General features: G+C 39.6%; 1 protein-coding gene and 1 long non-coding RNA gene across 2 annotated transcripts in view; both read right to left on the bottom strand.

Moving 5' to 3' along the window:
• The window catches only part of LOC141565539 (disintegrin and metalloproteinase domain-containing protein 10-like), a 38747-nt gene extending 30085 nt beyond the window's left edge, over positions 1-8662 (bottom strand). Inside the window, exons 1-2 of the mRNA XM_074308716.1 lie at positions 8507-8662; positions 4305-4396 (exon numbers count right to left, since the gene is read on the bottom strand). Coding sequence (XP_074164817.1) covers positions 4305-4349 — 45 coding nt within the window. The 5' untranslated portion in view covers positions 4350-4396; positions 8507-8662. The remainder of the gene's footprint in view (positions 1-4304; positions 4397-8506) is intronic.
• A 3296-nt stretch (positions 8663-11958) lies between these two features.
• Positions 11959-15349, bottom strand: LOC141565556 (uncharacterized). The gene is made up of 3 exons (XR_012489058.1): positions 15108-15349; positions 13933-14083; positions 11959-12045 (listed from the first exon to the last, which is right to left on the bottom strand). It is a non-coding gene; the product is annotated as an uncharacterized LOC141565556 (long non-coding RNA).
• Between the last annotated feature and the right edge of the window lie 2596 nt (positions 15350-17945).

The following is a 17945-nucleotide window of genomic DNA, read 5'->3' as shown; positions in this document are numbered from 1 at the left end:
CACTTTTACTCAGTTATCATCCATATCCCAATCCTTAATTGCGTGAGTGTATCACCAATGTCCCCTTAGTTCTGTCTCTCTCTGTTTCTCTCTCTTCTTCCCTAGTCTCTGTCCATTTCTTACTCTCTTGATGATTGCTAGTCTCAAAGTCAGGGAATCTGGACTCAAATTCTGTCCCAGATACTAGCTGTGTGAATAAGGGCAAGTAACTTAATTACTCTGAGTCTCAATTTCCTCATCTTTAAAATGGGAGGAGGGTTGGGTTCAATAATCTATCTCTAATATTCTTTCCAGTTCTATGTCTATGATCCAGTTCCTCTCTCCAACTCTCATGGGTTCAATTATTAGTGCTACACAGATCTCTGCCAGATCTCCATATCCAGCTCTAGTTCCTAGATTTCCCCTTTCTGCAGCCACAAATTACCAATTGGAGAGGCTATAGCCCCTCCCAGAAGGCAAAGTACCTCTGCCAAATGCTTAGTGAATTCCTGACCTTTCCAAATGCAAATATTGTCACAATATGTCTGAAAAGAGAAAAGACCATAAAAGGTCTTAATCTGAGAATGGCTTTGCCCCCACACTCCAGAAATTTCAAATTGGGATATCCCGTAGTCATCTCAAATTCAACATGTCCCACAACAAAATTCATGATCTTTTTTTCCCTTCCTCAAAGGTACCACTTCCCTGTAGCCATTGAAGTCACCACCATTCTTCATTATTGTTATTGGTATTATTAGCTTTGAAAGTGTTCTTCACTGATTTGAGTTTCTTCTCAATCCATTTCATAGATAAGGAAGTTATTTTGGGGAACAAAACATCTATAAAAATGGAAATTGTCAGTTGAGGAAAATGCCCCAATCATAGCAGTGAGTCACTTTTTATACATTGCTTTCCAAGTCTAAAAATAGGTGCTAATTCACCAGGCAGGTTAAAATCTTTAAAAATCTCTTCAGCCTGGATGAATACAAATTCCTAAGATTTTATCCCTTAAATGGTAAGGAAAATAATCATTATAATGTAAATATGTAAAACTGTTCTAGTGAATGCATGCTAATTTATTCCAAGAAAATGGGTATCTGTAGAATAAAAGGGTACCAGCATTTTTCCAAAAAGCCAGGGTGACAACCCTGGAGTCCTCCACTTCATTCTCTCTCACCCAAAATATCTGATCAGTTGCCAAGTCTAGTCAAGTCTACCTCCACAAATCTCACATCCGTCCCCTTCCCTCTATTCATATGGCCATCACCTTTGGCTCTCTCGGATCTTGTACTAGAACAATGGCAGCAGTCTCTTAATGCGGGTCTGTCCACTCTAGTTTCTCCAGTCTCTCTCCAACCCTTCCTTCCTCCCAGCTGTCAAAGTGAGGAATTACTCAGGCAAAGGGCTGACTGGGTCATTCTCCTGCTTAATAAACTCCTCGAGGCTTTCTTTTACCTTTAGGATGAAATATAAACCCCTCTGTTTGATAGTTAAAATCCTTCATAACCTGGTTCCTGTCTACCTTTCCAGAATTTTTGTATATTACTTCTGTGGGAATATATTAAAAGACTCCTTTTTTTGTTTCAATTAAAAATACTGGGGAATAATTATTTTTCTAAGCTAAAGTCCTTTCTAGACTTTTCCCTTTATAAAATAGTGTAAAGATCAAGGACCAAAAAAGGGGGGCAGCTGGATAGAGCACCAGATCTATCAGGAAAGTCAGGAAAACTCATATTTCTGAGTTCAAATCTGGCCTCTGACACATGATGGATGACCCTGGGCAAATCATTTCTCCTGTTTGCTTCAGTTTCCTCATCTATAAAGTGATGTGGAGAAGGAAATAGGAAATCACTCCAGTATCTCTGCTCAAAAAAACCCAATAGAGCTACAAAGAATTGGACCAAATCGAAAAATGACTTTACAACAGTAAGAAGAACCAAAGTGAAACTTCTGAGGAAAATAAATGTATTAAGAGTGGTACAAAATTGGAACAAAAAATACATCTGGTCTTCCTATCCCCAAAGGATTGTAAGGATTCAGCCAAAGGCAGCTCATCCCCATAGGAAAGTCCTAAGGATTATGTCAGAGGGGAAAGGTCAAAGAAGGATTTAAGGAGAATATTTCATAGGAGATTAAGAGATTATTATTGTTCAGCTAGAAAGAGTAAAATGTTAGCTCCAAATTGTAATTTAAAAAACATGTCAACAAATATTGATAAAGCATCTACATGTGCTGGGTACCAAGCTAAGCAAGAATGTCGTCAGTGAACACATAAGACAGTTCTAGGAGCTCATACTCCTAGAGAGCCCACTATGTACAAACAAGGTGCCTACAGGATAAATTAGATGAAGGCACCAGAAGGGAATCTAGGAAAGACTGTCCATTAGGAAATGTGACCTTTTCTTTGTTCAAGATTCCTATAAATGTATCTCAAATTGTTCTGGAGGAGAGGGGGGGGGGAGAAAGGGGGAGGAGGTGGGAGGAGCAGGGATGGAGCATGAGAAGGGACTATGTCAGAAAGACATTGCTCTCCTTAAGCTAGAAATGCTTGGATTTAGAATAATGCTAAATTAAGGTTTCTGGGGAACACAGCAGTCACATTTACTTTATTTTTCCTTTGCTTCTTCCCTTCATGCGCTCTGCAGTCTGGCCAAGTTGGTCTGTTGTGCTGTTCCTCACATATAATACATACTCCATTTCCTGCCTCTGCATCTTTACCTGTACTGTTCCCCATGCCTGGAATACAAAACCTCCTCCCATGTGACCCCTAGAATCCCTCCTATGTCCTTGTACAGCCTCCCTCACTGAAAGCCAATTCACTTTTAGTCACAGCATCACCTCCTTGATGTCATAGTTCTCTTCGAAAAGAAGGACAAATAACAATAACAACATTCTTTATATATACATGTTGTTTCCCTCCCATAAAATACAGGCTCATTGAGGGCAAGATCTGTTTCTGTCTTTCTTTTTTCTTCCCTTGATATTGCTAGCTCCTTTACATGATGGCTGGTACATAATAGATGCTCAAAAAAAAAAGTGTGGCTCTCATTAGTATTTCTACCCCCCTTTGAAAATAAAATTAGAGGCAATTTACAAACTCATTGAGAGCCAGTCCCTTGTATGAAAATAATTGCATTCTACTGTATTTCTAAATCCCCTTTCCTAAGATCCCAATGTGTATTGATTAATTGACGTTAGAAGATGGATGGAATGTCAGGACCAGGGTTGGGTATGGGGGGGGGTCTCATGTATCCTATGTAGTCCCATTACTTGATTTGACAGAAAGGTTAAAATCTGAAGAGGGGCTGATTTATTTTTTAATTTAATTTTTCTTAGGGTTTTTTGTCTGTGTTTTACAACATGACTAATATAGAAATATGTTTTGCAGAATGCCACATGTATAACCTGTATCAAACTACTTGCCTTCTCAATGAGGGGAAAAGGAATGAAGGGAGGGAAGGAAGAAAAACATTTGGAACTCAAAATTTTAAAAAACAAATAGTAAAAATGTTTTGTATGTATTTGAGGAAAAATGAAATATTAAAATTTTTAAAAGAGGTGATGCTACTGGGTTTGTATTCCAAAGAGATCATAAAAGGGAGGAGAAAACTTACATGTACAAAAATATTTATAGCAGGCCTTTTTGTAGTGGCAAGGAACTGGAAATTGAGTGGCAAACTAGCAGTTGGAGAATGGATGAATAAATCATGGTATATGAATGCTATGGAATATATGGAATATAATAAATAGGATGATTTAAGAAAAGCCTGGAAAGATTTACATAAACTGATCCTGACTGAAGTGAGCTGAACCTGTAGAAGATTACATACAGTATCAACAAGATTATGTGATGATCAATTATGATAGACTTAGCTTTTCTCAGCAATGCAGCGATCCAAGACAATTCTAGTAGACTTGGGATGGAAAATGCCATCTACATCCAGAGAGAGAACTATGGAAACTGAATGTTTCACCTTTCTTTTCTTTTTCTTTCTCATAGTTTTTTTCCTTTTGTTCTTCTTTTTCTTTCACAACATTACAAATATGAAAATAGTTTAAAAGAATATACATGTTTAACCTATATTAGATTGCTTGCTGTCTTGCTGGAAGTAAGGGAGAGAGGAAGAAAAAATTTAGAACTGAAAATCTTACAGAATTAATATTGAAAACTATTTTTATATGTGTTTGGAAAAATAAAATCCTATTGAGGAAAAAGAAAGAAAAAAAAAGATGTGATGATTTGCAGCAGAGTTCAGACTCCCTGTCCTCATCCTTTGCTTCCCAGGTCAATGATGCTATTGTGCCAAAACAATGATTAAACTTACCTTCATATTGAGCATGGGAGTGGGAGGCTGCCAAAACAGATGCATCTTTAAGGCCAAACAGGGACAGTTTGAGTTGTTTAAAATGGAATAATCTAGAGAAAGTATAAGGGTAACATGAAGAATGGTTACAATGGAACTCCAGTGGGATGTGAGATGCTGAGTTTAATCACATGTTCTCCCTCAATGGGGCAGCTAGATGGCAGCCTAGGGCACAGAATGTGGCTCCGGGAGTTGAGGGAAAATCTGAATTCAAATGTTGCCTCAGATACTTTCTAGCTGTCCCTTAATCATTCTCAACCTCAAGTATTCCCAAGTGTAAAATAGCAGCCAGTGTTAACTTCTGGGGTTTCTGTGAGGATCGAATGAGAAATATCTGTAAAGTGCTTAGCACAGTGTATGTGATTAATAAATATTATCTTCTATCTTCCTTCCCTTTCTCTTCTTGCTGGTTTGTTGGTTTATCTGAAGAATCAGGGCATAGACTTCTGATCTGAAAATAACTGAGTCTTGCATTAGGATTTTATAGGCTTTCAAGGAAGAGATCTTAGACATCATCATGCCCATTTATTTTTCATTTTACAGATGAAGAAATAGCTGGGATTGCATTTGGGAAATTGTACAAATGCAAATTGCTTCTAGATCTCTCACCTTTGACATTCTGGCTGTGATTCTGGACAAGTATTTTTCTTACCTCTAAACAGGTCCCTAAAGTTTTAGAATTGGTACTGTCCTATGTTAATAGGAGTTTTTTGACTCAGGAATTTCATATACTAAAAAAATAGCAGATCTAGTCCCAATCTTTTATCCCCATTCTCCTTCTGAAAATGTAGAGGTAAGGTTAAGATGACAGGAAAAGATAATGATAAATATTGAGGGGATATGGGAAAACTGGGACACTAATGCATTGTTGGAACTATGTCCAAAAGGTAATAAAACTGCATACCTTTTGATCCCGCAGTGCATTACTGGGTCTGTATCCCAAAGAGATCATAAAAAAGGGGAAGAATACCCTTTTGTAGTGGCTAGAAACTAGAAACTAAGTGGATGCCCCTCAGTTGGGGAATGGCTGAATAAGTTATAATTTATGAATGGAATGGAACATCATTGTTCTATAAGAAATGATGAACAGGCTGATTTCAGAAAAGCCTGCAAAAACTTACATGAACTGATGGTGAGTGAAGTGAACAGAAGCAGGAGAACATTGTATCCAGTAAGAATAGGATTATGCGTGATGATCAACTATGATAGGCTTTGCTCTTCTCAGCAATTCAGTGATCCAAGACAGTTCCAACAGACTTGGGATAGAAAATGCTATTCATATCCATAGAGAGAATTATGGAGACTGAATGGTTGAAGCTCACTATTTTCAACTTTTTTTTTTTTTTTTTTTTGCATTTTCTTTCTCGTGGTATTTCCTTTTGTTGTTTTTTTTTTTCTTTCACGACATGACAAATATGGAAATATATTTAAAACAATTATACATGTATAACCTATATCAGTTTGCTTGATGTCTTGGAAAGGTTGGAGAAAAAATTTGGAACTCAATTGGAAAAATAAAATGCTATTGAGAAAAAAATGAAAATGTAGAGGTGGCTACAAATCAGAAGTACAGTTTCAAGAGACTCATAATAATATCCTGAACACTTAACTAGTTGATGTAAGTAGGTGGCAGCATGTCACCAGTGATGACTTACTTTCCAGACATAGCATCTAAAAAATGTTGTCAAAGCATATATGATAGGATGGGTAGGCAAGACCATCATGTAGTACAAGTGGGAGATTCAGATGGACAAGCCTAGTGTGGCATAAGGGTCCATGATGCATTAGAAGACTAAGAGAAGAGCCTGTGCACAGCCAGTTAAGACTAAGGCAGATGGACACAGACAAGAATTACAGAGGAAGAAGAGTTATGGATATGGATAAAATATATTATGGCTACAAAGAGAGTATCTGCATAGGTAAGGTCATGGAAAATAATAATATTATCTAAGATTTCTATAATGTTTTAAAGTTTATGAAGTATTTTCTTCCCAATAATCTTGTGTATTAGTATTATTCCCATATTACAAATGAAGAAACTGAGATCTAGAGAGCTTTTCTGACCTGTCCAGGATCACACAGAACTAGTATGTTGCGAATCTTGGATTTGAAACCAAATTTCTCTTGATTTCAAGTTATGTGCTCTTCCCACAATATGATCATCTAAATCATTGAAATAAAACTAAAAAAGGAAATAAAGGCATGAGAGAAATAGGGTGTCTGAAGTATAAAGAATGTCAGGGACAAAGCTGAACTTAGATTTTTTTTTTTAAGTAAACAGGGCTAAGTAACTTGCCCACTACTAAATGTCTGAAGTCACATTTGAACTTGAATCCTTTAGACTCCAGGATCAGTGCTCTATCTTGGTTGGTTGGTTGTTGTCTTTTGTTCTTGAAGAGTTCCAAAATGACATCATTTTGTTAGAGTTGAGTTACAATGTGGCTGACTGTGGCTGATCAGACTGATACAAGCTGGGAATGCTCTGCCACAGGTCGGACACAAAGGGTCCCTATGGTCATTTGGGGTGGGCTCTCTAACTCTGTGCATCTCACGTTTCTTCTGAGCTAATTCAGTTCTGCTTTGCTCATAGAGCACAGCATCTTCTCTGATGAGGGGCAATCCTGTACCAATGTCTCCCATGTCATTCAATGGATTCTAAAATTCTTAAGAGAAACCTTGAGAGTGTCCTTGGAGCGCTTTTTCTGACCACCTTGTGAAGGCTTGCCATGTGTGAGTTCTTCTTAAAAAAGTGTACATTTGGCGTTCAAACAAGGTGGCCAGCCCAATGGAGCTGCGCTCTCTGCAGTAGAGTTGGAATGCTTCACAGCTTAATTCAAAAAAGGACCTCAGGGTCCGGTATCCTTCTGCTCTGTGATGGTCAGAATCTTTGAGACAATTCAAGTGGAAGCCGTTCAGTTTCCTGGCACGGCACTGGCAGACTGTCCAGGTTTCATGAGTATACAATGAGGTCATTGTAGATCTCTGCAGACCTTCTGTTTGGTAGTCAGTCTAATACCTTTCCTCTCCCATACTTTCCTTCAGAGCCTTCCAAACACTGAGATATGCATGGTTCAAACCCTTGAAAGTAAATATACTGCCAAGAGAAGTGAACTTATCTACAGCATTCAAAACTTCGCCATACACCATAATTCCACATCAGAATGGTGTCATATTGGCAGATGAGGTGTAAAATGTGTTCACAAGACAAGTACCTCTGGCATGAGGACTGTGAGCCTTTACAAAGCTGCTCAGATGGACCTTAGGGTCCATCTGATCCACCTAACTCACCTGTGGCTCTGTCACTTAGCTGCCCCAGAACTCTTAACACCAGAGACAATGGGCCAAAAGTTATAGTTGCTGAATACAGGAAACTGCAGATAAAGAAACTCTCCTAGTGAGAGCCAATTAATAGAAGATATCTATAAACTTTTTAGCCCCAGTTAGTCTGAAAGTTCCCTGAGGGCTTTTCATAGTTTGCAACCCTAGCACTAAATAAGAAGTTCTGGAAAATCATAGCAACTTGGTATTGGGAAAAGAACTTGAAGAGTGGTCAAAGCACACAAAGCATAAATCACTTCTACAACATCTCTCAAAAACGGTCGGCCTTTCTTTGAACACTTATAGTTATGGGGAATTCACTACCTCCCAAGATCCCTCATTCTGCTTTGGGAGAACTGTAAGGCATGCCTACAAATAATTACAAAACATGCCATGATGCATTAAGTGCATAAAACGGATACTTCCTTCCATAAAATCAGATGAGGGATACGTCACTTGGAGTTAGGGGCAGCTATGTTATTAGGGCTATCATTCCCTCTCTTCCTTCCCAAGGCTCTCCCTGATCCTTTACAGCTGAAGTGAAGAGTCCTGGGAATAGAAGTAGGTGGGAAAGATGGCACCAAATAGCAGAGATTCTATTTTTTTCCTCTCCCAACAACAAGGAATATACAGGTAAACTATAGTTTTGTCTTCTGACAGGATATCCAATTCCAGTTCCAGTTGCATACACAGTCAGTGCTTAACAAATGCTTGTTGAATTACATTGAATTTAATTGTAAATGGTGGGCAAGTTAAAATTGAATTCATGGTTGAACAGCCCAGAGGGTCTCTGAACATTTCTGAAGGGTTGATATGCCCACTGTACCAAGGGAATTAGGGCTCACCTATCTCTCGCTGGTGGTAAATGATGGAACGTCTTGGCCCCGTTTCATTCCCAGAAGATGCTCTTGTCAGTTCTACATAGAAAGTGCCATCTTTGGTATGGATGATGCCTTCAAAGAGACCAGAAATGATGGAGCCATGACAGGAAGAGCCTGGCTCATCTGTTAAGAGACATTGGAGGAATTAAGTTTGTTAAGTTTATCATTAAAAAGTTACATTAAAACAATTATAATCTTTTAAGCAATGATCTAATTAAGTTGGGTAGAAAATAAATAATTTTTTTCAAGGCTCAATTAGAAATAAGGAATACAATTGAAAAAAGTACACTTGTAGTACATCCCTGATACACAAAAGTGTGTGTGTGTGTGTGTGTCTGTATTGGGGGGAAGAATAATTATAATTATGTATTTGGTGGTTTGGAGAAAAATATGAAGCTGAAAAACAGTTATAAATACTCTAACCAACTATGATTCTAAGGCCCTCATTTCAGGATAGAAAAACTAATATTCAGAAGTCTCTCAGACTGAGAGCTCCTTGAAACATGGACTGTTTTGTTTTGTTTTGTCTTTCTTTGTATCCCTGTGCTTATTATAATGCCTGGCACACAGTAGGTGCTTGCCAAGTGTTTGTTGAAGAACTATATGTACAAAATTATTTTTAGCAGGTTTCTTTTGTGGTAGCAAAAAAAATGGAAATTTAGGGAGTGCTCAGTGATTAGGGAATGGTTGAATAAGGTATTATATATGATTGGGATGGAATACTATCGTGCTATAAGAAATGACAAGTAGAATCCTTTCAGAAAAACCTGAAAAGACCTATGTGAACTGAAGTAAAGTGAAGGAAGCAGAATTTGAAGATCATGGTGCACAGTAATAGCCACATTCTAATGATGATCAACTGTAAAGACTTAGCCATTTTGATCAGTATAGTGATCTAAGACAATTTGGAAGGACTCATGATGAAAAGTATAGCTTTCTTCTGGAGAGACTATTGATGAACTCCTAGTTACCCCCGTTAGTCCTTCTCTTGCCTCTTTGTTGGCGTTCTTTTCACCTATCTTATCTCTTTCCAATCCATCCGAACAAGTCCCAGATGATATTTCTAAGTACAGATCTGCCCATGTCAACCCTCTCCTTAAGAAGTTTCTTTAGCTGCCTATTACCTGGAGATTAAAATAGAAACTCCTTTATCGGCCTTTAAAATTCTTCACAATTTGGCTCCCTCCTCTCTTTCTAGAACAATTTCACAGCCCTCCCGTCCCCCTCGGCCCTTTCTGTTCTGACCAGCTTCCTTCCTGCCTTTGCACAGGCTGCGCCCTAGTTTTGGGATGTTTGACCCCCTCAGAACTCCTGAGTCCTTGCAAGGCTTCTAAAGCAGCTCCCCACAGGAGGCCTTTCGTGGTCTCCCCAGCTGTTAACGACGGCTCCCCACTCTCACTCACCTGTGGCCACGCTGTACTCTCCCCTACTAGAATATAGTCTCAACAAATTGTATGTAAAGAACTTGCCTTCTGAAAGCTCACTCTTGGATTTCCAATTTTAAAAAAACACCAAACAACTTGTATGTAGAATATAGTCTCCTAGACTTGTCTCTGGTGCCCAACACAGTGCCTAGCACCTTAGTAGACAGTTAACAAATGGTTATTGAATTGAACTGAATGTGTGTAAACATGTGTAAAAGAGGCACAGGAGGGATAGATTTATCTAACATTTCTGCTAGCAGTACTGTTAGATACTGTCAACCAATCAACGAGTATTTATTGAGCACCAAACATTGTGCTAATGTTGGGATGGGAAGGTACCGACTCCTGGTGGGGGTGGGGGTGAGGTTAAAGGGGAGAGGAGGTGGAGCAGTGTTAGGATTACCAGATGAGAACTCAGGTTGTATTAGCTCTAGAATTACCACAGTTATCCAAGTAGGAGGGAGCGCGGGACCAAAGGAACCATAACTGATTTAATGAGCCATTTGCAGTTTCACTGTACAGGCCGTGTGTACTTAGACATGCATCGCTTAATCTTTGAGACAAGCATATGCTACTGTCAAGTCAGCCTGAGTTCTCACCTTGTAATTGTCCAGACAACCTGAGTTCTCCTCTGGTAATCCTAACAGAGCAGAAAAGACTTCCTATAGAAGATAGGGCTCGAGCTGAGACTTGAACTTAAGCAGGGACTCCAAGAGTGGTGAGGAGGGATCTTGGATGAGGGACAGCTGCTGCAAAGGCAAAGAGGTGGGAGATGGAGAATTATGAGTAAGAAAGAGCAAGTTCCTTACCCAGGCCAGTGCGGCTAGCCCTGAAAGGGGGTTTAGAGGAGTAATGTCCAAGAACATTAGAGGAAGCTTTTTCCACTTATTTATTATAAATGCCAAACTAAGGGTTTCATATTTGATCCCAGTGATAATAGGGAATAACTGAAGATTATTGCATGACTCATATTGGAGGTGTCAGGGAGGGAAGGAGAGGTGAAGGAGTTGTCATGGTCCTATTTATTACTTAAAAGAAGTGGAGAGGGACAGGAGGCAAAGGGACCAATTAGAAGAACATTATAATTGTACAATCAAGAGGCAATTGTGACCTGAACTGGGGTACTTGTTGTATGGGGAAAGGAGACATACATGAGATGTTTTGGAGATAGAAACAATATTTGGAAATGATTGGCTATATGAGCTGAGGATGATGAGTCAAGGATGAGACATATTTCCAGCCTTTGGGAGTGGAAGGATCTGTCTTTGACAGAGAAGAGGGAAGTTCATAAAAGGAATGGATTTTGGGGAAAGATATTTCAGTTCATGTTGAGTTTGAGTTGTCTCTTGGACATCCAGACTGAAATTACCAAGAGATAGAATGGTGGCGGGGGGGGGGGAGGTGAGGACAACATGTAAACAAATACATACAAAAGCAAGGTATATGCAGGATGAATAGGAAATCATTAATAGAGGGAAGGTATGAAAATTGAGGGAGGTTAGGGAAAGACTTGCAGTATTTTAGTTGGGACTTGAGAGCAGGGCCAGAAAAACCCAGAGAAGAGAGAAAATATCCAGGAAGAAAAGTGACCACCAGCATCAAATGCTGGGGAGAGGTCAGGAAGGACAAGGACTGAGAAAAAGTCAGTAGACTTGCCAGTTAGGAGATCACAGTTTCAGCTGAATGATGAGGTCAGAAGTCAGGTTGCAAAATATTTCAGTGAGAATGAAGGGAGAGAAGGGAAGGCACTGAGAATAGAAGGCTTTTTCCAAGAATATGGAATTTTAAAAGAGAGGAGTCTCTTCTAAACAACAAGGTAGGGCAGGGATTTTCATTTCTGCTACCAGTTCCAAGGACTTTGTTCCTCTGCCCTCCCTCCTTATGCACTGATGATGGAGGTTCCCAAGGTGAACTTACATCTGGCCTGGAGCCCAGGAGCTCCAGAAAAGGAAACTTTTACCTCTCAGCTCTCCAGAATAAAGGAAAGATACATTGAAAGACGTGGTACGCCTCATCCCAGTGAGTTCAAAATCTTCCGAGAAAATGCTGTTGTCACGTTTCAGGCTGAGTTTGAAAATCCTGGAAGACCCAAAGAAAGGACCCCCCCACAATGTCAGTACTTTTATCTTGGTCCCCTAATTCTTGGCAGAAACTGAGTGGGATCCTGGGGATCATAAGACTGAAGAGCTGGAAGAGACCAGATGATGAAATAGAGACCAACAGAAGTTATGATTTGCCCAAGCTCTTGCTGCTAGAAAGTGTCTGGGGCCAAATCTGAACTTGTGGTCCTGCCTCCAGGCTCGATGCCCTATCTAGGGCTTGGTAGCTATCTGTCCACTCCTGGGCCTAGCCATTGGCCAGTTGCTGTACCCTTAAGAGTCCTGGGCTTTTCTATCTGTCCTGTGATGGAACTCTCATCTGTGCTGTCTCCCTCCAGTTCGAACGTGAATGGGCGCTTTGAGAGTTGAGATTGTCTTAATAAATTTACTCACATTCCCAGTACTTAGTACATAGTAAACACTTAGCTAATGCTTTTTCATTTATTCTTTCAAAGAACCCTGGGCTGGGTCTCCTGTGTGCTAGTTGAATTCAATTCAGTTCAACTTAATTCAACAAATATTAAATATATAGCACGTGCAAGGCACTGTACTCAACATTAGGGTTATAGAGATGAATAATGAAACAGGTCTTGCTCTCATTCTATTGGGGGCAATACTTCACATACAAAAATATAAATACAAGATAATTTAAAAAGGAAAAGATTATTAACTGAGGGATCAGGGCAGGCTTTATTGAGCATGGGGCATCTCAATTGAATCTTAGAAAGGAGATGAAGATTTTTGCAGGCAGAGATCTAGATCTATGTATGAGCACAGACAAGTCACTTCTTTTCCCTATAATTCACTTTTCTTCTCTGTAAAATAAGGGGACTTGGCTAGTTTGTCTCAAAAGTTCCTTTTTAGAAATGGTGAGACATTTTAAATTGCAGACTTAATTCATATTTTAGCTTGGCAAGAGTGTGGATGACTCTCCCCACTACTATTAAAAGAACTCAAATTCTCCTTCCTCATGGTAGGTCAGGAATGTCATCCTTATCTACAAAGGGGCAGCAGCATAAGTGAGTAAAAAATTGTATCTCATTACATCTTGACATAAAGAAAAACCTCCATAAACTTATGGTAAAGCAAGATTATAAATACAGGGCCTATTTGATCTCAGTGGTAACAGGGAGTTATTGAAGTTTTTTGTATGATTGGCATGGGGTGGAGCAAAGAGCAAAAAAGGGAAGGAGAGGTGAAGGGGCTGCCATTATGATGTAAATCATACCAGGCAGCTGGGTGTAGTGATTGAAATGATTGAAGTGGAGAGAGACAGGAGGCAAGGGACCAATTAGAAGAATATTTCAACAGTACAGCAAAGAGCAATTATCACTTAAATTAGGGTGGTTGTTGTATGAATTGGGGGAAAGGGACATCTGTGAGATGTTTTGAGACAAAAACAATATTTTGCAAGTAACTGACTATATGGGATGAGGATGAAGATTTAGGGAAGACACACATTTCCAGCCTATGGGACTAAAAGTCTGATTTTCCTCATCTATAAAATGAGTTTGGGACTAAAATTCAGGGTTCTTGACCTTGTTTTTGTCCAGGATTGCTGTGGCAGGCTGGTGAAGTCCATGAATCCCTTCTCAGAAGACCATTTTTAAATACACAAATGAAATTAGTAGAATTACAAAGGAAAACGATGTTATTGAAACATGGTTATCAAAATATTAAAAACAAGTAACTCACTCAAGGAGTAGATAATCTCTAAGTTATCTTCTAGCTCTGGTGGTCTAGAATTCCATGATTACACTCTTGATGGAAGGAAGGAGTTGCTGGGTGCCTATAAAGGGGACCACATAGGACCCCCAAGTAAAAGAACCACTTAAATATTGGGAGTTATTTCTGAAATGTCACTGACCTTTGATAGGCTTGGAAATCAAGCTGGACTGACTCTTCTGCTCCACTCGTGGATCGATGGATCCTCCAGAGCTCTTGGTTCAAGGCAGCCCTATTGTATGAGACTTGCTCATGGTATCTGATGAATGGTCTGGAGCATTCTGTCTGGCCTCCTAATGAGGATGGAAACATGAGGAATGTTTTTTTTAAGTGTTTACAGACTTAGAGATTGATAAGATTTCAGGGCCAGAAGAAACCATGGATTTACTACATCAAACAATGTCACACCTGGACAAAATCTCAGAATGCAGAATATCAGAGCTGAAAGTTACTTTTAGAATCTGTTGATGTTTGACTTTTGTTTTCAAATGGAACCAAGGATATTATGGGGTGATATTTTGATGTGTGAATTAGATTTTAAGTGAGGCAGAGCTTTGCAAACTCATCAGTCTCTCTTCCAGTCATCAAAGTCCAGTGTGGCAAGACAAAAGTCAGGATGACTGGGGATGGCCAATCTTATCCTAGTTCCTGCACTTCACTTCTTTAAATAAATCAGTCAATACCGGACTTTCTGTCCCACATCTCATGTTCTAGGAGTGGGTAGCTGGGTGGCAGAGTGGATAGACTGCTGGGGCTGGAGTTAGGAAGATTCGTCTTTTAGAGTTCCAATCTCATCTCAGGCATTTACTAGATATGTGCCCTGGGTATTTGCCTCAGTTTCTTCATTTGTAAAATGTAATGTAATGTAAAAAAAAAACCACTTAGTACTGGCTAAGAAACAGGTTAGGTTCATAAGACACAGTAGTTAATGATTATAGTAATCTAATGTTTGATAAGCCCAAAGACTCCAGCTTCTGGGATAAGAATTCACTATTTGACAAAAACTAGTGGGAAAATTGGGGAGGAAAAAAGTACAAGCTGGAGGAGAAAAGAGCAAACCACATAACCCCAAATGGCGTCTGGAAGATCCGACATGACTGAAAAAGGAAGGACTGGACAACAACAACCCTTCTAAGAACCCAAGAGATGCCCTGAGGCACCTCACTCCCAAAACAGCAAAAGCAATTTAGTCTGACTCACTTCCCTAGTAGAGACTGCAGAGGATAGGCTCCTTCTCATAAATTTCTGAAAAAGACTGGAAGAGTTCCTCTGCCTTGTCCAACTGTCAGAAAGAAATCAAGAAATCAGAAGTCTCACCTGAGCTAGCAGCTTGTGATGCAGAGATGTGGAGTACCAAGAGCAAAGAGGCAGGTTTGAGCAGAGCCATGGGGGATCTCACTGGGATTCTTCCTCGAAGGACAAGGATTCTTTATTGCATTATCATGATTCAAGTGACCATGGATGTTCCTGCCCTGTAATTGTGTTTCCATTCAGTAGCCTTTCTGACTCTGGCCCTCCATGTCTATTGGGATCCACCTTCTGCCTCTGGAAGGCAACAGCAAGACTGCCTCCTCTCAGGAGTAGTTTCCTGCCCTGACTTGCTCGCCTCCTCCCCTTCCTGGCACTCCTCATCTGCCTTTCTTTCCAAATCCTGCCTTCATTAACTCTTGGACTCCTAGAGTATCTTAGAGTGGGAATGTACCACAAAAGCTATCTAGTTCTCCCTGTAACCAAGCAGGAATCCTTCGGATAGTATGCTGAGAGATGCTCTTCCAGTCTTTGACGTCCCCTTATGGTAGGGAACTCACTAGAATTCTTATAAAGAGCCAAAATTTGCTGCTCTTCAACTTTGCCCTAATGCTCTTAATTTGGTCCTTTGGAACCAAGTTAAAAAATATATGTATATATCTGTATTGGATTTAACAGATATTTTAACATGCATAGCATATATTAGATTGCTTGTCATCTAGGGGAAGGGGGGGAAGAAGGGGAAATCTGAAAGACAAGGCTATGTATGCAAGGGTCAATGTTGAAAAATTGTCCGTGCATATATTTTGAAAATAAAAAGCTTTAAAAATAATATATACATGTATAACAAACCAATTTAGATTTTTAAAAAATGTACAAAAGACAGAAGTTACACCAGCTTGAAAATGCTAATTATACAGGTCCTGTAAAGCTCAGAAGGAAGGAGCTGAAGGTATAAAAGGAGGCTAAGGGATAACCAGAAAGATGAATTTGCTTTTTAGCTACAATGTGAGAAAAAGAAGAATCAAAGAAGACGTAGGATTTTTTGATTGGGGTGGGTGGGAGTAAGATAACGAAATCAGAGAGTAAGAAGAATTACTCAAGATGTTTAGCAAGCATCTGGGAAGGAGAATGATTACAAGGAACCAACAAGACTTCATCAAGAAAAGATCATTCCAAACTAACCTCATTCCCTTTATCTGACAGAAAGGAAACAAGTACCTATTATGTGCCAGATGCTTTACAAGTATTATCCCATTTGATCCTTACATTAACCCAGGGAAGTCTTTCCATTTTACAGATGACAAAACTGAGACATAGTTTAAGTGACTAAGGTTGGATTTGAATTTGGGTCTCCCCGACTCCAGACTTGGTGTTCTATGGACTTCAGCACTTAATACCTAGATTTACTAAACTTATAGATAAGGGGAATGCTGTGGATATAGTTAACCCAGATTTTAATAGTGCTTTTTCTTCTAGGATGTCTCATATTATTCTTTTGAAGAAGATGAAAAAATTAGATGGCTTCAGAAATGGTGTTAATGGTTGTTGATAATAATTGTTAATGGTTGAATGTTAACATGTTAGGAGGACTTCAATATATGGGTTGGATTAGCCTGCTGCCAGATTCTCTTCTGATTCTCCTAAAGGAACTGGGGGCTATTGCCATGATCCAGACCATAAGTGAGAAGTCTGGGCCAGAGGAGTATCCCAAGACTTTACGTTTAGCTCTAAGTGTTTGAACTTTTGAATCAACAATTTGGCAAATTGGAGAAGGAATACTTATCAATTCATAGAGGTCACAAAGCTGGGAGAGCCAGCTAAGACACTGAATGAATTAGGATACAAATGAAGAGCCCTGGGCTAAATCCAAAATGCATGAAATTTAATAAGGATAGATTACTTATTTCTCTTGGCTTCAAAAACTGAGCTTCAGAAGTAGAAGCCTGGAGAAGTGTGGCTATATATATGGCAATGGTTCTGAAAAAAGATCTGGGGGTGTTAGCAGATTCAAGCTCAATATGAGTCAGTGGTATAGCACAGCAGATCCCCCCAAAAGCTGATGTGACCCTGGGCTACATTAAGAAGTTTGCAGCTTCCAGAAATAGGGAGGGGAAAATCCTACCGTACTCTGTCCTTCTCAGGCTTCAGTGGATGGATTGTGTTCAGTTCTGGGCACCACAGTTTTGAAAGGTCATTGAAAGTCTCCGGAGAAGGATAATCAGGATAGTAAAAGTTCTTGAATCTGGAATATATGAAGATAGGCTGAAAAAAATCTTTATCTTGGAGGAAAGAAGACTCTGGGGGACTTGCTGTTTTTTAAGTGTTTGAATGGCTCTCACATTGGGGAAGGGATTAGATTGAGTCTGTTTGGTCCTAGAGGGTGGAATCAGGAGCAAATGGAGATGGGAAGTAAGGGAATGGGAAGAAATGGCCAAAAGGTCAAGAGGTAAGGAAAAGCTAATAATTAGAGCTGGAGAGACAGTGGGACCCTTCTTCTGGGAGGCAGGATGGCCACCTATTGGCTACTTTAGGGTGTGACTTGGACAAGCTAGCCTTCAAGTTTCTTTTCAACCCTCAGTGAAAACAGGAGACTATCACAATAGATGAGAAAGTGATGAGGGCCAGGTGAGTTCTGACAAGGGAAAGCACAAGTGTCAGGTTATAGATGGTGTGCCAGTGAAATCTGTCAACTGATTAGATATTGCCAGAGGGAAGGAGAAGAAAAGAGGTATTGATGACAGAGGTTGAGAAGCTGGGTGGCTGGAAGGAAGGCGATGCCTTGGATAGAAAAGGGAAGTTTAAAACAGGGATGAGTTACATACATACACTATATGTAGATGTCATACATATGTGTGTGATAGAATCAGGACCCAAAATATTGGGAAATAGAGCCCTGACCTAAAT

This window comes from Sminthopsis crassicaudata, chromosome 1 (assembly GCF_048593235.1).
Source record: "Sminthopsis crassicaudata isolate SCR6 chromosome 1, ASM4859323v1, whole genome shotgun sequence".
Lineage (NCBI taxonomy): Eukaryota > Metazoa > Chordata > Mammalia > Dasyuromorphia > Dasyuridae > Sminthopsis > Sminthopsis crassicaudata.
This window is presented reverse-complemented; position numbering and strand designations above follow the sequence as displayed.